This window comes from Diceros bicornis, chromosome 12, assembly GCF_020826845.1.
Source record: "Diceros bicornis minor isolate mBicDic1 chromosome 12, mDicBic1.mat.cur, whole genome shotgun sequence".
Taxonomy (NCBI): Eukaryota; Metazoa; Chordata; class Mammalia; order Perissodactyla; family Rhinocerotidae; genus Diceros; species Diceros bicornis.
The window spans coordinates 63,729,495-63,750,574 of record NC_080751.1 but is presented as its reverse complement, the minus strand read 5'-3'; the positions used below and the strand labels follow the sequence as shown (position 1 = coordinate 63,750,574).

General features: G+C 34.9%; 1 protein-coding gene across 1 annotated transcript in view; it reads right to left on the bottom strand.

The window, feature by feature from the left end:
* The window catches only part of SMC6 (structural maintenance of chromosomes 6), an 83,242-nt gene that overhangs the window by 14,668 nt on the left and 47,494 nt on the right, over positions 1 to 21,080 (bottom strand). The window contains exons 18-23 of the mRNA XM_058551754.1: positions 18,403 to 18,538; positions 17,426 to 17,506; positions 15,392 to 15,562; positions 5,032 to 5,169; positions 3,936 to 4,081; positions 286 to 411 (exon numbers count right to left, since the gene is read on the bottom strand). Coding sequence (XP_058407737.1) covers positions 286 to 411; positions 3,936 to 4,081; positions 5,032 to 5,169; positions 15,392 to 15,562; positions 17,426 to 17,506; positions 18,403 to 18,538 — 798 coding nt within the window. The remainder of the gene's footprint in view (positions 1 to 285; positions 412 to 3,935; positions 4,082 to 5,031; positions 5,170 to 15,391; positions 15,563 to 17,425; positions 17,507 to 18,402; positions 18,539 to 21,080) is intronic.

Sequence of the window (21,080 nt, the reverse complement as noted above, 5' to 3'; positions counted from 1 at the left end):
GCTCCTAGTCAAAGGACCTATTTAAGCAGAGACTGAAGAGCCATCCAGGAGGCTTCTAGTAAGAGATATCTAATGGAGGAGAAAAGGTGGATAAGCTCACTATAAAGGTCCCTTCAAATCCAGAATTCTCTGATTAAATTATAGGATCCTAAGCACTGGCAGTTTCTTCTTTAATTGAATCATGTAAAGTTCTTTCAGTTTAATTTTATTATTTATAAGGGATAATGTGAAAACAAAGAAAAAACAAAATGTATAATATGTAGTAATATTTTTAAATGCACTTACCTTCTAAATTGTTGGTATGTTTTGTATCTATGGGTCATTATTTCTTCCAGTAATTTAATAAACCTCTTTAAAGTCCTTACTTTACTATCCAGATCAAGATAAGTTTCTCTTGCTTCTTGGTACTGCCTATTTTATGAACAAAATATTAAGTAAATAAATGCTATTCAAAGAAATATAAAGAAAAGTAAAATCTCAAATACATTTAATGAGGAAGCACAGGGGTTGCTGAGGGGGCCCAGCAGTAGCAGATTTCCTAAGTCTCCAGACAAAAATGCGTGACCAGAATGAGTGTGCGCTGCCCTAACTGGGAAGAGCTGTGAGCAGAGCTGGGCAGGAACAGAGTCCAAGCCCTCGAGAAGGCAGAGAAAGCACATGAGGAGAGCGCCCAGGTGGGGCCCAGAGGTGGCAGATCCTAGAGAACAACGCACCTTTGAAAAGTGAAGGGATCACACCGGGAGGCAAGAAATGTTTCCCTTAGTGAAAGACGCCAATGCGGGAACAGAGGAACACAGGGTGAGCATTAGGATCCCCACAAGCCCAGCCAAGGTCAAAGAGGCAGAGAAGGCAGAGCTACTCAGAAGTACTATCACGGAGGCGACAGCTCACTGCTGTAGCAAGGGAGAGAAAGTTCCCGACAAGGTATGAAAGGCAACCCTGGCCAAGGCTCCCACAGTGACCGGCCCCATCATCCTTCAAATGCCATCCAGGAAAATGCAACTAATTAAAAAATGAAAACAGGAAAGGCACAAGCATAGCATCCATAAAAAGATATTTATGGAAAAAAAGAAGTGGGAAAGAGCAGCAAAATTCCTTCTATGGACAAAGAAAACTTACTAGAATAATGTTGTCATAAAGAAGATGAAAACTGTAATTGAACATCACGAATTAAAACAAGACAAAACAAGAGACAAGTGCTACCAGGAAGGACTACCTCAAAGCAGAAATAAAAGAACTGAAAGAACAGATGAATCAAGGAACTCGGAGAACAGAGAGGCAAACGACAGAAGGTGATAACCAGACAAGAGGAGGAGGTGAAGCAAGAACTTGCGGAACCCACGGTGCGGGAGGTGGGGGTTAGACACACACACACACAAAGAATAAAGGCAGGAAGACAAAACGAGACGATGATGCACAGGGGCAAACAGACCACACAGAAAACACTGATAAACACGGAGATCAGAAACGAGAAAAGTAAACAAAATGAGGAAAAAACAGATAAAATAGTTAGATGAAATAACTAGAGAAAACAGAGGATGTCCAACATATGCACAACTGAAGACCTCAAAAAAGGAAACTACACAACAGAACAGAAAATATTTAAAAGTAAAATATAAGAAAACTTTTAAGAAATAAGACAAATCTACAGATAAAAAGCAGTGTATACCAGGGAAAGGATCACAGAACCTGACATTGTTGACAAGTTACAGAACTCAATAGATGAGTGTCATCATAAACAGACACTCAGGAGAAAAAAGGATTTTATATCACGCTAAGCTATCCTTCAAATTCAAAGCTAGAGACAAATGGTTTTCAACATGCGAAAACAGAACAAATATTATTCACACAGCCATTCTTAAGGAAACAATAAGAGGACAAACAACTTTCCTACATAGCTATTTGGAAAAAAGATAAAATACATTCCTCACACCAAAAATATTCACAGAAAGGTGAAAAAGTACATAAAAAAATCACAGAAAAAGAAATATAAATAAATGGTCCTTAAGACATGAAAAGATGTTCAATCATACACAATAAACGTGAAATGCAAATTAAAATTACACTGAGGTATATTCTTTCTTTTAGGAAATCTATCCATCAGGAAAAAGAATCTAAGATTATCCCACACTGTTTAGGCTATGGGGAGACAAGCACTCTAATCCATTGCTGATGGGAGTGCAAAAAAAGTACAATCCCTAAAGAAGAGAATCTGCCAAAATGGAGTTTATCTTATTAAAAAAACCATGAATATATATAAAATGACATACGTACAAAATTTATTGTGTACCACCATTTATGATAGCAAAAGGTTAGATTAAAACTCAACTATCCGTCAGTAGGAGATGGTTAAATACTAAGAAATTATAAAAATCAATGAGAGGGCCGGCCCCGTGGCTTAGCAGTTAAGTGCACGTGCTCTGCTACTGGCGGACCGGGTTCGGATCCCGGGCGCGCACCAACGCACTGCTTCTCCGGCCATGCTGAGGCGGCGTCCCACATACAGCAACTAGAAGGATGTGCAGCTATGACATACAACTATCTACTGGGGCTTTGGGGGAAAAAAAAGGAGGAGGATTGGGAATAGATGTTAGCTCAGAGCCGGTCTTCCTCAGCAAAAAGAGGAGGATTAGCATGGATGTTAGCTCAGGGCTGATCTTCCTCACAAAAAAAAAATAAAAAAATCAATGAGAAAATATCTATGTACTGATGTGGAAAGATCTCCAAAATATATCACTAAATCAAAGAAAGCAATCTGTAAAACAGTTTATATAGTGTGTTACCTTCTGTATCTGCAAGAATGAAAAAGAACACACACTCATGTTACCTTGCATTTGCACAAAGAAACACCAAAAGCATATTTAATAAATTAATTTAATAAAAGTGATGGAGATGATGAGATTAGAGAGGAAGTAAAAACTTACTGAATGTCCCTTTACATTGTATTTTTAAAACAATGCAGTATTATCTGTTTTAAAGAAAAACTTCTCTCACTATTTTTATTTTTTTCCCATTGTTTTCCAATGTTTTTGAAAAGAGAATTGAGATCACTCCTGTTCCCAGCCATTTTTAATATGAAAAGTTCTACATAAAGTGTAATTCTCTACTATAATTTAATCATTATCCTACAGTTGTGCACTATTTCTAACTTTTCAGTATTATAAAAAAATGCTGCAATAAACACATCTGAGCATAAACTGTTTTTCTCATTTTGGATTATGTTATAACAACAAAATTATTTGGCCAAACTGAAATTTTTGAAGGTGTTTGACATAAACTGCCTTAATTTTTTTCAGAGAGACTTTAATAATAGTAATATCTAACATACTCTGTATCTTACATATTCTGCTTATCATGGAACATCTCATTTAATCTTCATAACAACCCTATAAGGTAAGTACTATAATTATACCCATTTTATAGATGAGAAAACTAAGGTTCAGAGAGATTAGATAATTTCCCAAAGTCACATAAGTAGGTAGCAGAATTGCAATACAAATCGAGGTAGTCCTGTCTCAGAACCAGTGCTCTAACTATACTAGAGCTTCCATTTTTACCAATAATATAAAAATATCCATTTCACTGAAATCTCACTGACATGAAGTATAAGTGTTCTTTTCATCCTGATGTATATGCAAATAGCTTCTAATCATTTTGATTTGCATTTCTTTGATGACTTGTGAAGCTGAACATTTTCATGTCTGTATGAATCTTATAGGTATAAAAATGGCATTTACGTTAAAATGTCATTCCATAATGTTTTGTAATAATTCAGAAGAAAAAAGTTAGTTTATTATTAATAACATTAATTTAGCTATAACTATTCGCCATAGCAGCACTTCATCCAAATTTAAGATTTATATATAAACAGTTATTTTTTATGTCTTGATAATATATATAGACAAAATAATTGAGAAAAGCTACCGACCACTTACCTCATTATTTCCTCTCGATCTCCGTGACTATCATGTTCTGCCTGTATCTTTTGTCTTAACCTATTAATTTCTTTGTCTAGAATTGATGCAGATTTTTTTACTTCTATCCGCTCTGGGCAGATTTGTCTTGCTTGTGACATTTTCTCCTAAGAAAGATGTTTAATATCTTTAAAACTCTTCTTTGATATAACAATTCATTGTACTACTCATGCAAAAATATGCAAAGCAAAATTCTGAACTTATGTTTAAGAAATGTATTTCAATTACATTTAGTATCACTATTATTTCTCTAAGCTTTATATTGAGAATACAGGCCAGGGGCATTATAAATCTTCCAGAGAAAAGTGCATTACTGTGCACAACTTTAATAATCTGTAAGATCTCCATAACTTCCCAGTGAAACAAATTTTAAGTAACAGTTATGAAAAGCTTGGCATCCAGGGCACTGAGGTCAGACAGTTTTCTGTCTGTGTTCTAGGAGGGACTCTGAACACCAAATAGTATTGAAAACATCAACAAACAACCCTTGTGTTTATAAAATATTAAAAATCTCATTCCATGTGATAAGTCTTAAGCAAGTAAGGCAATGCATTACAGAGTTAACATCATTTTCCTATGAAAAGCTGTAATCCATCTCTTCTAGTCAGACCAAGGTTGCCTTCAACTTATTCTCCTCTAAAAGCAGGGCTGCTGCTCACAGTTGTCAACAAGGGAGCATAGTTAAGGAGCAGCTGAATTCCAGCCCAGCCCACACCCAAGCTACTCAGAGGAAGGGGTGCCTTTTTCTGACATAAAGCTGCTATCTACATGCCAAGCTGGGCATTTAAGGAGCTATATTAGAGGGAGTGCCATTTTCCAAATCACTCAGAGACACGATATGGGACTACTGCCATCCTGCCTAAAGTCTTCTTCCTGTCGGTCTGTGCAAGTCCCAAGCCTATTCCTCTGCTGATTCACCAAAACTGCTGTTACTCTATAAGAGACAGATACTCATCAGACCACTTGTCTATGGCTGGAAACATGACATTAAGGAAACACACTTCAATAATCATGACTAAGATTGCAACAAAACATAAAAGAAAAAATGATGGATAACCTCTAGTTCTTTTTCCTTCATATCCAGTTCTCGTCTCTTTTTATTTAAAGTATCCAAGTGTTCTTTTTGTTTCTCTTCATAATGCCGCTTCCCTCGTTTTTGGTTATCCACTTCAGAATCAGCCAGGTTTAATTCATCCTGTTTGAATAAAGCCAAAATAATCTATAAAGAAAAGATTGTTTTAAAAAAATTACATGCATAGGTATAAAATTAATTGACAACTCAATAAAGCTGATAGGAGTATGCTGCTTAAAGACGCAAGTGTTAGAGTTCATACCTATATATGCCAGAACAGGAGTGGGGACGTTTCCAAAATTAAGAAGTCACATTATTCTATTCAAATTCTTACAGGAAGTCTCCATATTTTATAGTGCTTTTGATTTTATTTTGGTAAATAAAGTAGTTTTGTGGGAAGTTACATTAGAAAACAACACAAGTGTGGGATATTTACAGAGGTCACCTGACAGGGGAAACCTAGTTTTAAAAAACCTGAGTCAGGGTGGAGGAGGAAAGGATGCAAAGAAATTTAACAATGATTTATTTAGTCATCATTGCTGGAGGTATAATCTCACAATTTTCAGCACAAAATGTAATTGTAAAGAAGCAATCCCAAGATCACTTTAAAAATAAATAGTAGTAGACTATGATAAGCTAAAGATACACATTGTAATGAACAGCAATCACTGGGGAAAAAAAAAAAGTTCTGGCTAAAAAAACTAGTAGAGGAGATTAAAAAAAGGAATACTAAAAATTACTTGGCTAAACCCAAAAGAAGGAAATAAAGAGAGGAAATAGGAACAAGAACAATTAAAACACAAATAGCAGCCAACCATTACTTTTAAGACGAAATACTGAATGCTTTCTTTTTAAGATCAAGTACAAGGCAAGGATGTCTAGTCCCACTGCTTCTCTGTAACATTGTATTGGAGGTTCTGGCTAGTTCAATTAAAATAAAAAAAGAAAAGAAAAAACATAAAGATTGAAAAGGAAGAGTAAAACTGTATTTAAAAAAGAGATGACTGTGTTTAAAGAAATTCCAGAGGAAAAGCTTTTAAACTAATGAGGTTAGAAAGGTCACTGGATACAATGCCAATACAAAAATCAGTATTTCTACATACTAGGAATAACTTAAAAATGAATTAATATCTATAACATTTACTCTAGCATTAAAAACATGAAACATATATCCAGAATACATAAAGAACACCTAAAACTCACCATAAAGACACATAATACAAATGAAAACAGGGCAAAGATTTGAACAGACATTTCTCCAAAAAGGATAGACAAATGACCAGTAAGAATGTGAAAATTTGCCCAACAGTATTAGACATAAGAAAAATACAAATCAAAACCACAATAAGATACCACATCACATCCAAGAGGATGGTTAAAATAGGACAGGCATACAATAACAAGTGTTGGCAAGGATATGGAGAATTTAGACACTCAAACATTGTTGGTGAGAATGTAAAATGGTGTAGTCACTTTGGAAAATAGTTTCCAAGTTCCTCAAAACACAGTATAAGCATGTAGTCCAGAAATTCCATTCCTAAGTATCTATCCAAGAGAAATGAAAACATGTTATCTATCCAAAAACTTGTACATGAATGTTCACAGAAGCAGTATCCAAATGACCATCAACTGAGGAATGGATAAATAAAATGCAGGGCACCAACACAATGGCATATTACTAGCGAACATGAAAGAATGAACCACTGATATATGCTGAAACATGGATAAACCTTGAAAATATTATGCTAAAGGAAAGAAGTCAGTCACAAAAGACCACATATTGTATGATTCCAATTACATGAAATGTCCAGAATAGGCAAATCTACAGAGACAGAAGTAGTGGTTGCCAGGAGACAAGTGGTTGTACAGGATACAAATTCTAAACTATTTTGTGAGATTTACATAGAAATATTTCTCTTTTCTGAGCAACTGTGAACAGCATTGCAGTTTTCATTTCAGCATCCATGTGTTCATTGCTAGTGTATAAAAATACAATTGATTTTTTATGTTTACCTTCTATTCTGTGACCTTGCTGAACTCATTTATTAGTTCTAAGAGTGTTCTAGTAGACTTCTTGGAATTTTCTACGTAGACGATCAAGTCATGTGCAATAGAGACAAATTTCTTACTTTAAAATCTGTATATGTTATTTCATTTTCTTGCCATATTGCATAGACTAGAACTTCCAACACTACATTGAGAAAAAGTGGTGAGAAAGAAAATTCTTGCTGTCTTCCTATGTTAATAGGAAGGTTGTTACGAAGGCTGTAGGTTGTTTGTTGATGTTCTTTAACGTGTTGAATAAGTTCCTCTTTATTTCTATTTTTCTGAGCCTTTTTTTTTAATCATGAATGGGTGTTGAATATTGTCAAACACTTTTTGTGCACTGATTGATACAATTATGTGATTTTTCTTCTTCAGCCTGTTAATATAGGGGAATCAGTCTTGCATCCCCAGAATAAACCCTATGTGGTCACTATGTATAATCCTTTTTATGTATTGTTCTTCTAATGTACTATTTAGTGCTATAAAGTACTCTCTCAGCACTGATTTAGTTGAGTTCCACAAATTTTGATAAGGTGTGTTTTCATTTTCATTTGGTTCAAAATATTTTAAAATTTCTCAACACTTTCTCTTTGGACCATGGGTTATTTAGAAGGATGTTAGTTTCATGTGTTTGGAGATTATCCTGCTACCTTTCTGTTAAGGATTTCTAGTTTCATTGTATGGTGATTAGAAAACACACTTTATAATTTCACTTCTTTTAAATTTGTTGGATTCTTTAATGATCCAGAAGATGGTCTATCTTGGTATATGCTCCCCAGGCCATTGAAAATAAGGTGTATTCTGCTGTAGTTGAGCATTGCTCTACAAGTATCAATTAGATCTTGTAAATTGATGGTCTGTTGAGTTTTCTAAATCCTTATTGATTTCTATATGGTCATCCTATCAATTGTTAAGAGAGTTTTACCATATTTTGTTGCTTGTGTGTTGCAGTTCTGCTGCTTGGTGCACACATTTAGGATTGTTAAGTATTCTTGGTGGATTGATCTTTTTAACCGGATTGATCTTTTTAACATTATATAATGTTCTTCTCTGTTTCTGGTAATTTTCTTTACTTTGAAGTCTACTTTAATTTTAATATAGGTGCCCGTGCTTTCACCTGATTATTATTTGCAAGATATATAATTTTCCATCCTTTTATTTTCAATCTGCCTATATGGTTACATTTGAATTGGCCTTCTTGTAGATAGCATACACTGTGGTCATATTTTTAATCTATTTTGCCTATATCTGTCTTTCAATTATTTAGACCATTCACATTTAATGTAATTATTCATACTTTAGGGCTTAAGTCTGTCATTCCATTTTTTGTTTTGTTTTTTGTTTATCCGTCGTCTTTTTCCTACCTCATATGGGTTACTTGAACATTTTCTTAGGATTCCATTTTGGTTTATCTATAATATTTTTGAGTGTATCTCTTTGTATAGCTCTTTTACTGGTTGCTCTAGGTATTAAATTTATATTATATATACTCAACCTCATAGTCTACTGGTCCTTATTTTACCAATTTGAGAAGTATGCAAATACTTCTTTTCCATCCCTTTACCTTTCCTAATTTTTAATACAACTGTCTTAAATATTTAAATATTTTAATACAACTGTCTCTACATATGTTAAAATCACCTCAGACATTATGATAATTTTTGCCTGCTTTCTAAACATAATTTAAAAAACTCAAGAGAAGGAATATCTATTGCATTTACCTATATATTTGTTTATCTTGTTTTTCTTCCTTCCTGATGTTCCAAAGTTCCTTGTTTTATTGCTTCCTCTTTGCTTAGAGAACTTCTTTTAGTCATTCTTTTAGAACAAGTCTGCTGGCAACAAATTCTCTAAGTTTTCCTTCATCTAAAAGTTTTGATTTTCCCTTTACTGCTGAAAGATATTTATCCTGAACATAGGATTATGGGTTGACTGGTCTTTCTTTCAACACTTGAAAAATGTGCTACTTCCATGTGGCCTCTATGGTTCCTGATGAGAAATCTGCCATCATTCAAATAGTTTTTTTCCATATAGGTAAAGTATCTCTCTTGCTGCTTTTAAAACTTTTTCTTTGTCCTTAGCTTTCAGAAGTTTGACTACGATGTGTCTTATGGCGGATTACATTGGGTTTATCCTGTTTGGGGTTCACACACTTTGTTTAATCTGAAGTTCAGGCTTTTCGCCAAATTTGGGAAGTGTGCAGCCATTATTTCTTAGACTACTTTTTTAGCCTTGCACTCTTTTCCCTCTCTTTCCGAGACTCCGATGACACAAATGTCAGATTTTTTGTTATAGTCTCACAGGTCTTTAAGGTGTTACTCATTTTTTTAGTCTATTTTTTTGGTTTGTTTCAATCTATTTTCCCTCTGTTGTTCAGATTTTTAAGGGACAATAAGGAAATATTATGGACAACTTCAAGTTCAATACACGTGACAAATTTAGGTGAAACAATAAAAGCCCTAAGTAGAAAACTTGAATAGCTCAGTATCAACTAAAGGAATTAAATTCATAAAGAAACTATAGGCCACAAAGAAAACTACAGGCCAAGATATAGCTTTGCTGGTGAGTTCTATTAAATATTTAAAGAAGAAATAATTCAAAATCTGCAAAAACTCTTTCAGAAAAGGGAAGAGGAAACACTTCCAAACTCATTACATGAGGCCAATATAGCCATAATAAAAGAATCAGATAAAGATATCACAAGAGAATCAAAACTAATGAATAAACATAGCATCAAAAATCCGTAATAAAATTTGGGCAAATAGAATCTAATCATTTATAAAAAGGAAAATAATTATGACTATAAGGGGTTTGCCAAGGTTACTTTAACATTTGACAAAAAGAAATCAATATTATTCTCTATATTAATAAAAAAAAAAACCCAGATGATTACGGTTTTCAACAGCAATGCCACTCCTAAGTATTTAACCAAAATAAATGAAAACTTATGCTCATACCAAAACCTATACTTGAAAGTTTATAGTAGCTTTATACATAATCACCAAAATGAGAATCATCCAATAGGTGAATGGATAAGCAAGCTGTGGTACATCCATAAATGTAATTATTACTCAGCAATAAAAAGGAATAAGCTATTGATACAGATAATAATATGGACAAATCTCAAATATACCATGCTAAATGAAAGAAGCTAGACTCAAAGGTTATATACAATATGATTCCATTTATATAATATTATGTAAAAGGCAAAACCATAGAGATGGAGAATTGATCAGTGATTGCCAAAGCTGAAGTATGGGGGAGATCTGGTTGAAAGGGGCAGCACAAGGGAATTTTGGGGTGGATGACAGAACTGTTCTATATCTTGATTATGGAGTTAGGTACGCAACTCTATGCATTTGTCAAAACATATAAGTGTACACCAAAACGAGTGAATTTTACTGTGTGTAAACTGAAAGACACATTTCTAAAAGTGCTATATTCAAAATAATACAGATAAAAGATCAAAAGCTCTAGAAAAATGTGTTACTAAACTATTCTAATTACTCAAAATACAGCTTCAGTCATGATAAAGATGCCTACGCTGAAGACACATGTGAAAGGTTACATAAAATTAATTTATGAAACGTGAATGGAAACAAAGTAGTATTTCTAAATGTTAAATATATCACTTTGTGTATGTACTTCTGAGTTCATGTATAACTAAACTAATAAACTGAGTGTCATAAGTACATATATGATTATTTTATATCATAATTTCATATATGAATGGCAGACAAAATATATTTTCCCTTGTTATTGTGAAAATGAGAATTTGCCTTATATTAGGGTGTATACAGTATACAAATTTCTTTAAAGGAAGTATAGCTTGGTGAAAAGATTTTAGAAGATGATATATGCACATAGCCATTAATTATGGCACCCTTCTCAAACAATGATCTATAGATTGACTACATTACAGTCAATTTGGATGTTTTAAAGAATATATAGATTTCCAGACTCCACCTTTGGAGATTTTATTTTAGTAGATCTGGAATTCCTGAATCTCGATTTTTAAAATGGCTCTTGATTCAGGGCCGGCCCGGTGGTGTAGTGGTTAAGTTTGCACGCTCCGCTTCTCGCGGCCTGGGGTTCGCAGGTTCAGATCTGGGGTGCGGACCTACACATCCACTCATCTACTCATCTAGCCATGCTGTGGCAGGCGTCCCACATAAAGTAGAGGAAGATGGGCACAGATGTTAGCCCAGGGGCAATCTTCCTCAGAAAAAAATAGGAGGATTGGCAACAGGTGTTAGCTCAGGGCTAATGTTCCTCACACACAAAAAAGACACATTGCTAAAATGGCTCTTTATTTAAGAAGCACCAAAAGAAGGTTTAGACTGTCAGATAGTCTGGTCATGTAGTTTGATAGACAAAGACTTGTACACTGTTCAGAGCAGCTCTATTTGTAATTGTCCCAACCTGAAAACCTATATGTCTATCAACAGGTAAAAGGATAAAAAAACTGTGGTATATCAAACACAATGGAATACTATGTGGTGTAAACAGGGAATGAATTACTGATTTAAGTAAAAATATGAATATCATAATCCAAGAGAATAACTTATTCTACTTACTCACTTTTTCTTTCAAATATAAAGAGTGCACATACTTTATGTGCTTAGACAGTGTTATGTTCTGAAAAAGGTCAAACCAAAAAAAGAGCAAGAGGATATAATGTGTGATTCCATTATATACAATTCTAGAAAATGTGCAGATTACAGTACAGAAAACAGACTGGTGGTTGCCTGGGGACAAGGGGCAGGGGTGGAGAGGGATAGATTACAAAGAGCAGGAGGAAACTTGAGCATGAAGGATACGTTCCTTTTTCTAATTGTGTGGTTCCACAGCTATACACGTTAAAACTTATCAAATTGTAAACTTATATGTGTATTTACTGTACATCAATTATATCTCAATAAAACTTTTAAAAAAGCCTCCTGATTTAAGAACCACCAAATTAAATTTCAGCCAGTTTGTCTGTTTGTTTTTTTTTTTTTTTTTTGGGAGGAAGATCAGCCCTGAGCTAACATCCATGCTAATCCTCCTCTTTTTGCTGAGGAAGACCGGCTAACATCTATTGCCAATCCTCCTCCTTTTTTTTTTTTTTCCCCAAAGCCCCAGTAGATAGCTGCATGCCATAGCTGCACATCCTTTTAGTTGCTGCATGTGGGACGTGGCCTCAGCATGGCCGGAGAAGTGGTGCGTCGGTGCGCGCCCGGGATCCGAACCCGGGCCGCCAGTAGTGGAGCACGCGCACTCAACCGCCAAGCCACAGGGCCGGCCCTGTCTGTCTGTTTTTGAGCCTAGCAATGGTCATATATGATTATCATGTTCAGCCTCATGAGTTACAGTTATAAACAAAGAAACAAACACAAACCACAACAGCAATAACAGCATCATGAAGGACAGAATATTTGGGGATATCCCAAAGAGGAAAAGAATTTATGAAGTATCTAAAAATTGAAAATATTTACCTCACATAACAGAAGATTGAGGTTATTTCCTAATCTAAGAACACAATTTATTGCATCTTGTTCATACTGCTAAAAATAACTATCACCCATGGTAGATGTCTGATAATATACAGCTTTTATAAAATAGTTCTATTAAAAATAAAAACATTGTTACATGGAGGATGGAGATCAGCTGTTCCTTTACTTCAAACAGAATGAAAGAAAATGGGTACAATTTATGTAGTAGGAGATATTGCAATTAGAAATTGGAATAGCTTACGAAATAGAATTGTTAAACACTACGTTTTGTAATCATTTTTGGTAGAAACTTTCTAAATAAATAGGCCCACATTTGCTTTAGGGAGCCCAAGGGGTAAATTATATCAGGACACATTTGTGCTCGTTAATCTTTCCTCCCAGGAACTTAGGAAAGGAAAAGACTTAACTTGTAAAATAGTATGAAAAGAACTACAGATGCTAACATCCCTTTCTCCACATTTATCATGGCCATTTGATTTGTCCTTGCGTATTTAATAAATTTATGTCCTGGGTACCATCGAATTTAAAACTAAAAGGGAAGTAAGAGAGTATTTCATTTCATTTCATTTTATTGATGGTGAAACAGAGACCTAGAGACATTAAAAGCCAGTTAATGACATTCATCTTGGTGTTGGGGTGAGGACTAGGATGGATTAGGTATAAAATTAAACTTTGATGTAGCCCTAAACCTACAGACTTTCTAACCTTTAACAAATTACAGCTTTTGAAAAATAGGCTTAGATGCTAGAAGGGATCACTACAAACAGAGTCAGTGAAAACTTGTATTCTCTTGGATGCCTAAATAACCAATTTTAATCACTCAGCAACACCGGATAAATTGCTACAGTACGTATTACTGTCACTTGTTTCACATAAACCTACATTAATTATAAGGTTTTAAAAACTATAAAACATTACATCTTGGAATTTTCAAAAGTACAGTCACCCTCAATCCAAATAAACTCTCCATCTATATCAGAAACTGAGAAGCCCTCCTACTCCAACAAGGCAGACCATCTACCTTTGTAGGTTCAATGTGGGTCACACTCCCTGCCCAACACATTTAATTTGCAACTAAAGCTAAGTTTGCAGTGTAAATCAAAGTAAACTGTTCAAAATGAGAAAAATATTCCCAATGCCAAGACTTCAATGACTATATATTTAAACAGTACCCTACTCCTCACCACCCTTGACACAAAAGGAACAAAGGTCCTAACAGCAAACAGAGTCTATCTAGAAGCTGCTAATATATCACGATGGCAGTTTCTCAGGAATTAAATTATTTTGCTAGCCATATCCTCTTGTCCCTGACGTTACTGATGGCTAGTGTGATGTGATACTTTGAAGGAAAAGCTTCTGGGCTACTGGTTGACTGCATGCAGGTTTATTGAAGGACTCATCTCCTAGCTTTCAGTTATTTGCAGCCAAGGCAAAGAGCTAAGATCAAGAACTCCTACTGCCTTCTGCCCATATTTTCTGCTCATGAACTTATTTATGGACTCCCAATTCCAGGAGTTCCTTTAGCCTAGAGGTCCCTAAAAGAACAGAATACAGCTTACTCTTCGTTGTTTCTTGTTTTTAGTTTTAAGTTGTCTGAGATAAATATTTTATTTTATTTCTTATTCTATTTTCTTTTAAAAACTAACTTTGTCTTCTTTTTCACCTTGGACTTTCTGTCTTTTTAATTCTTATTTCCTGTAGCAACTACTTTCTTATTTGTCTTTCTCAATATTATCTTTCCTAACAACTTTAATATTTAAATTTTATACTCCTATTAGTCAGTTAATTTACCAGTCTGTTTTCCCATTTATTTATTCTTATCTCAAACAGAAAACACTAAACCACCTTGGGTTCCAATGGCAGAGAGGAATCCCAGCTCTATGGACAGCAACTACAGAGAAATCCACCACAAACAGGGGAAAGTTATTTCTATGCAGCTCCTCCTCTAACTTCCTTTAAAATTCTCCCAACTCTTTAAATTATAATTTCTAAAATTTTCAATGGAGACAATTACAGTAAAATTTATATGTATGTAAATTCTTTTAAACTTTTAAAATATCTAAATGCATTTTGATTCAAAGGGGGTAATTTTCCTGCAAAAAAGGGGGTATATTAGAGTGATATCATCAACATAGCCCCCTCCTCTTAAAACATTTTATTCATTCTTCTCAGTGTCTTATAAATAAAATTTGAAGTCTGAGAATAATTGAGCTATTCATAAAAATGATAATGACAATAAGCTATTGATAACTAAGCTAATAAACAACATGGTGAAATTTACACAATTTAATTGCTGAATAATTCTATTTCCCTAAATTTGGTTTCAAAAAGCATGAGTTAAAAGAAAAATGTCAACTGAATTCAGGCTGAAATACAACTGAGACATGCCAATTAACAGGAATTGGGTAGCACTTTATTTCAAGTTGGCTTTTATATCAACTAATCCTTGAGTTATTGAAGGAAGGTGGGACTAAAGAATAGGCAAGCACAGAAACACTATAGACAGGAAAGATATCCCTGCCTCTGGCTCTAAAAAAAGAAAAAAAAATCATAAAATAAGGAGGGAACAAAAGCTGGAATCTTTTGGGGGAAACAGAAGTTTGGCAATTTATTCTCCTAAAGGGATGAGCAAAAGCGTTGAATTCTAATTGATCTAATAATGAAAATTTGGTTTACATCCCATTTTTATGTGGTTATATTTACATTTAACCATAAATTCTGTTAGGGCAATCTCCAGTGAGTACATTGTAGATATAGAACTAAAACATAAAATACATACTTAACAGAATAACAATAATATATACCTTAAGTGGATCTGCTAGCTCTGATAGCTGATTAATTTTCAGTTTAATTGCATCATACTTGTTTTCTGCTTCTACTTTCAGCCTTTTAAGATATTCCATATTTTCTTTATGTTGTTCCATATTTTTCTCAACCATTTTCATTTTGATTTTATTTTCTTGAGCTTCCTCCTCCTGGTTGCATTTACAGAGCATATAGAGTTAATTAAAATATGTAAGTTATCAAATAAAAAAATACTACAAACAATTCTGAGAGAGGAGAAGTTACAGGCTATAGGCAAATCAGATCAAAAACAAATACAAAGAGCACCAGCACATTTTCATACCCTTCATAGTAAATTAGGAAGTAGAAGAAAACAGGTTTAAAAATAAGAAGGGATGGGGGCCGGCCCCACGGCATAGTGGTTAAGTTCAGTACACTCTGCTTTGGTGGCCTGCGTTCAGTTCCCAGGTAGCGGACCTACATCACTCATCAGTCAGTGGCCATGCTGTGGCGGCAACCCACATACAAAATAGAGGAAGACTGGCACAGATGTTAGCTCAAGGCGAATCTTCCTCAAGCAAAAAAAGGAAGATTGGCAACAGATGTTAGCTCAGGGTGAATCTTCCTCAGCAAAAAATAAAAAAAAAAAAGAAGGGATGACATGTAGGAGACAAGTTAAACTATATTGTGCCTGAGGTCATAATCAAAAAGAGTAACTTTTTGGGGCCGGCCCCGTGGCTTAGTGGTTGAGTGAGCGCGCTCCACTGCTGGCGACCCGGGTTCGGATCCCGGGCTCGCACCGACGCGCTGCTTCTCTGGCCATGCTGAGGCCGCATCCCACATACAGCAACTAGAAGGATGTGCAGCTATGACACACAACTATCTACTGGGGCTTTGGGGGGAAAAAATAAATAAATAAAATCTTTAAAAAAAAAAAAAAAGAGTAACTTTTATTCTATCTACTCACTTTTTCTTTCAAAATATAGTGTACATAAATGTGTACAAAAATGTACATATCTTGTGCCAATGTGTTAGATGCTGAGTCAACAAAAATAAAGAAGACATAGTCCATATCTTTAAGAAACTTAGTCTTTCAATAAAAGGAATTAAAGCAGAAAAATCAAAAGTGAAAAAAAGATTACTAATAAAAAATGAAGACAAATTCTCATTAGAGCAAAGCTGCACTGGCACAGTGACTTTACATGTCTTGTTTATTTTTGAATCCCCTAGCACTTAATAGAGTGCCTGGTATAGAGTAGATACTTAATAAATATTTATTCATTTTAACAAGACTCTGCGATCTATGTAATCCATGGCTTACTGTAACTCAGAGAAGCTAAGCTGAATGTCATAAACAGCCTGGGAAAAAATAAAAATAGAGTAAAAAATTTGTGGTGAATGAAAATGAAAACCATTAACTTGGAAAAAAGAAAACAATGCAAAGGGACCAACTACGACTGACTAAAAGATATCCATTAATATTGATACTGATTAACTCTGAAAAATACCATGCTAGGCAGTTTGGTTTGAAAGGCCACTGTTTAAAAGCAACTAAGCTGTGATAAAGTTTTATTTCTTGTAGGAAAAGACAAAATCAATTATTACACATGCAAGCTATATATAAAACGCCAAGTAGTTGCTACCTTATTTGTGAATGGAGACAGCAATCAGAAAAAGTAGCCTCAATTAAAAGGATTCAGGGGCCGGCATGGTGGCACAAGCGGTTAAGTGCGCGCGCTCCGCTGCGGCAGCCCGGGGTTCGCCAGTTCGGATCCCGGGCACGCACCGACGAATGGCTTGGCAAGCCATGCTGTGGCAGCGTCCCATATAAACTGGAGGAAGATGGGCAGGGATGTTAGCCCAGGGCCAGTCTTCCTCAGCAAAAAGACGAGGATTGGAAGATGTTAGCTCAGGGCCAATCTTCCTCACAAAAAAATAAATAAATAAATAAAAATAAAAGGATTTAAAAAAAAAAAGTTGAGAGTAGATTCTATTAACCTAAATGACAGTTTTGTCCTTTAACATTACATTTAAATTGAGGAAAAGACTCTTACCAAAGTTGCAATATCCACAGACTGGTGTTCTTCTATATTCTCAAGTTCCCGAATTTCAGAAAAACTTTTTCTTATTTTCACCTGAAAAAAAGTATTTAGATTTTAGTAACAAAAAAATAAATAAAAGATGAAAATAAAAACCCTGGAAAGGATATATTAATCCATGAAGTTCTACGCTGCTTTATGTTACAGAAGGATTCTGTAGTTAATGAAAGAGACAGATTAGTATTAAATGAACCAAAGGAAGTTATGTATAAAGTCTGCCATAATCACCCTTACTGCTAATCCATTCCTACGCAAAAAAATTGTAAGTACTCCATCTTAGTATTTAAAATGACAACAAAGTTGAATCCACAGAGTAAATATTTTTCTGAAACAGCCAGACTCAAGTTATGGAACGATTACTCTAATCCAGTCATTCTCAAAGTACAACCCAAGTACCCTCTGGGTGCCTCTGAAACTCTTTCAGGGGGTCATAAGGTCAAAATCATCCTCATAAAAACACTAAGACATTATTCACTATTTTTACTATCATTTTCTCACAAGTGTACAAGAGGTTTCTAACTCTTTGATGTGTATGTAAAACTGCAACAGATTGATTGTAGAAGTTGATATGACAATGCAGCTGCATTTTATTAAGCCAGATATTAGAGATTTAAAAAAATAGAAAAATGTCAATCTTCTCACTAAATATCTTTGGTTTCAGAAAATATATTTTTCATAAAAACGTTATGCTAACACACGAGTTTATTATTATTTGTAAATGAACTGATAAATATTCTTAAATTTTGTTTTAATTTTTAACAATGCAAATATTGATAGATAAAACCCACATAAAGGAAAGCTCTTTTAAGACTGGAAGGGGCTTGAGGCCAAAAAGTTTGAGAACTACTCCTCTAACTAAATGAATGGTAGGATCTTAAAAATAACTTGGAAGTGATAAGTTGAGAAAAATGAAATGATATATATGTTTTTACCTTTAACTCTTTATAATGCGCTTGGCACCTTCTAAGACATCCTTCATTGCATTCAATATCCTTTTCAAGGGCAGACAAATGCTGCTGAAGATTTGATATCTGAGCCTTCTTATTTTCAACCTCTTTCTCCAAGTCACTTGATAGAGAGGGGATGATAATAAACACTTTAAATCTACGTCTGAATATTATGAATACTTTAAATCTTTACAAAGAAAAGTTATTTGTAACAACTTATTTGTAAAACCCTATCCAGTTAAACCAGTTCTTTCTTCCTACCAAGCTATTGATAACACGAGAATACAGAAATTGCAAAAAAATCTTCTAAACTGGAGTCAAATTTTACTTATTTCATTAATAAGTATTTATGATATGATTTCTGGGTGGCAGGCATTATGCCCAGTGATAGCAGAGGTAGAAACAGGATAAAGACATGAAAGAATCAAACAAAAAGGAAAAAAAATCAGGAAATAAACTATAACATTACACTGTGAACAGGACACTATACTCTATGTCTGCAGTACTATGGGAACATAAGAGTGAGTTTGGGAGAGGTGACAACTGAATTGTGTTTTCTAAAGTTTTCACCAGCTGGACTAATTGGCAGGAAGATGGAAAAAAATATACAAAGGCATAGAGTGATGAAAACAGACAAAACTGATAGTCAGCTCAACATTACTGCAGGTCAACAAATGAATGTGTGGGGAGTGAAAGGGATGGGAGGAGGCCAATGAAGAGGGATGGAGGATAAAGTAGGCAGATGCCAAAGCCACAAAGGGTCCCCGCGACAGCACAGTCAACTGTCTTCAGAAGCAACCGTCCCCTGCCTCACTGAACCAAGCACCTGTCCCCCAAAGCCATGTGCCTGTAAGACAACAACCTGTGAGTTAAGAAAAACTTCTCTCTGATTGAGTGTATGCCATATTTCACTAAGATGCATATTCTTCCACATTTTAACATCTCTGAGCTCTGAAATCATCTTCCAGTTCATGGTTCAATTAGCAGCATTTTTTCTTTTTTACTGGCATATAAAATAATAGAGCATCTTAAACTTAATGAAATAAATTTTAACTGTGCTACGTTACTAGAATTCTCAAAATTTAAAAAAGAAAAATCAATAAATGATAGGTGAATGAATGATAAATGAATGATAAAAATGAGGAAAGGAGGAGAATAATTGTGGTATTTCTGGTAAAAATGGGGCCAGATGCAAAAACTTAAGATGGCTCCTCAGGATTTAATAAGAAAAGTGTATTTTATCATACATAAATCTATACTTTTAATAACAGTTAATTGTGCTAAAAAAAAATTATCAAGTAAACAAACTTGGAAACCTAGAGCCTAAATCAAAAATAAAAACCAACAAAAGGAGCACGGACAATATTGTTAGTATATAATTTGTGAATATTTAGAATAAAATTAGGCAATCAACATAATTTACAAGAATAAAACTGCTAAATTATACAACTTCCTTTTTGCCGGGTAGGACAAATTCTGTTACACATTTTCATAGTGTTCCTCCTTAGTTTTTGATTAATTTTTACATGGAGAAAGAACATTTACTACCTAAAGAGAAAGAAATTAAAACTGAGCACATGTGCATTGTTTGTGTGGGATGAAGACACATTCCCCGGGCAGCCTGTCTAAGCAGTGCACCCCTCACTCCCCACCCCACACCCCTCACTCGCTAGACCTTCCTCTGCTCTATTTGTCTCCACAGCACTTGACTGAGTTAGTACTCGTTTATAGTCTACCTCCCCCTTCTTATTAGAAGCTCCAGGAGAGGAATTTTGTGTACTTTGTTTCCTGCTGTATCTTGTGCCTAGATCAGCGCCTGGTACTCGTTCAGTATTTCTTTGAAGGAACAAATGGAAGAATAAAATTTGAAAAACACACTTCGTAAAATTATATAAAAAATGTTACAGTGGGGCCGGCCCGGTGGCGCAAGCGGTTAAGTGCGCGCGCTCCGCTGCGGCGGCCCGGGGTTCGCTGGTTCGGATCCCGGGCGCGCACTGACGCACTGCTTGGTAGGCCATGCTGTGGCGGCGTCCCATATAAAGTGGAGGAAGATGGGCACCGATGTTAGCCCAGGGCCGTCTTCCTCAGCAAAAAAAAAAAAAAAAAAAGGAGGAGGATTGGCGGATGTTAGCTCAGGGCTGATCTCCTCACAAAAAAAAAAAAAAAAAAAAAATGTTACAGAATTTTGACAATTCAAAAATCCAGAAGTAACTTCTTTTATGATCTTGTATAAAGCAAGTAACTGCACTGGTAATTATTCTGAGAGCTTATTGACACATTTCTCTTGCACCCTATTTGTACTTTCATAATAGGAAAGCACACTGCGATAACAAAACCAACTCAGGACCTGTACATAAGACTTGAAATCCTTTGCCTATTGAGAAGCCACTCTGTTCATTATGAAATCGTGAAAAACTAATTATAATCTCCTCACTGAAAGTCCAGAGCCATTGTTCATCAACAGGAATCCATCAGCGCTGCGTTAATGAGGGTACGGAAAAGCATTCCTCATGCGGTCATAGTATGAGGGGAAACTGGGGAATCTTTCTGGAATCATTTGGCAATCACTTTTAAATAATCAATTTACATAATAAAATAATTTAAAAATCAAATAATCTATTTTAGTAAATATTAAAGTTCATTTAATATTATAAATGTTAAAA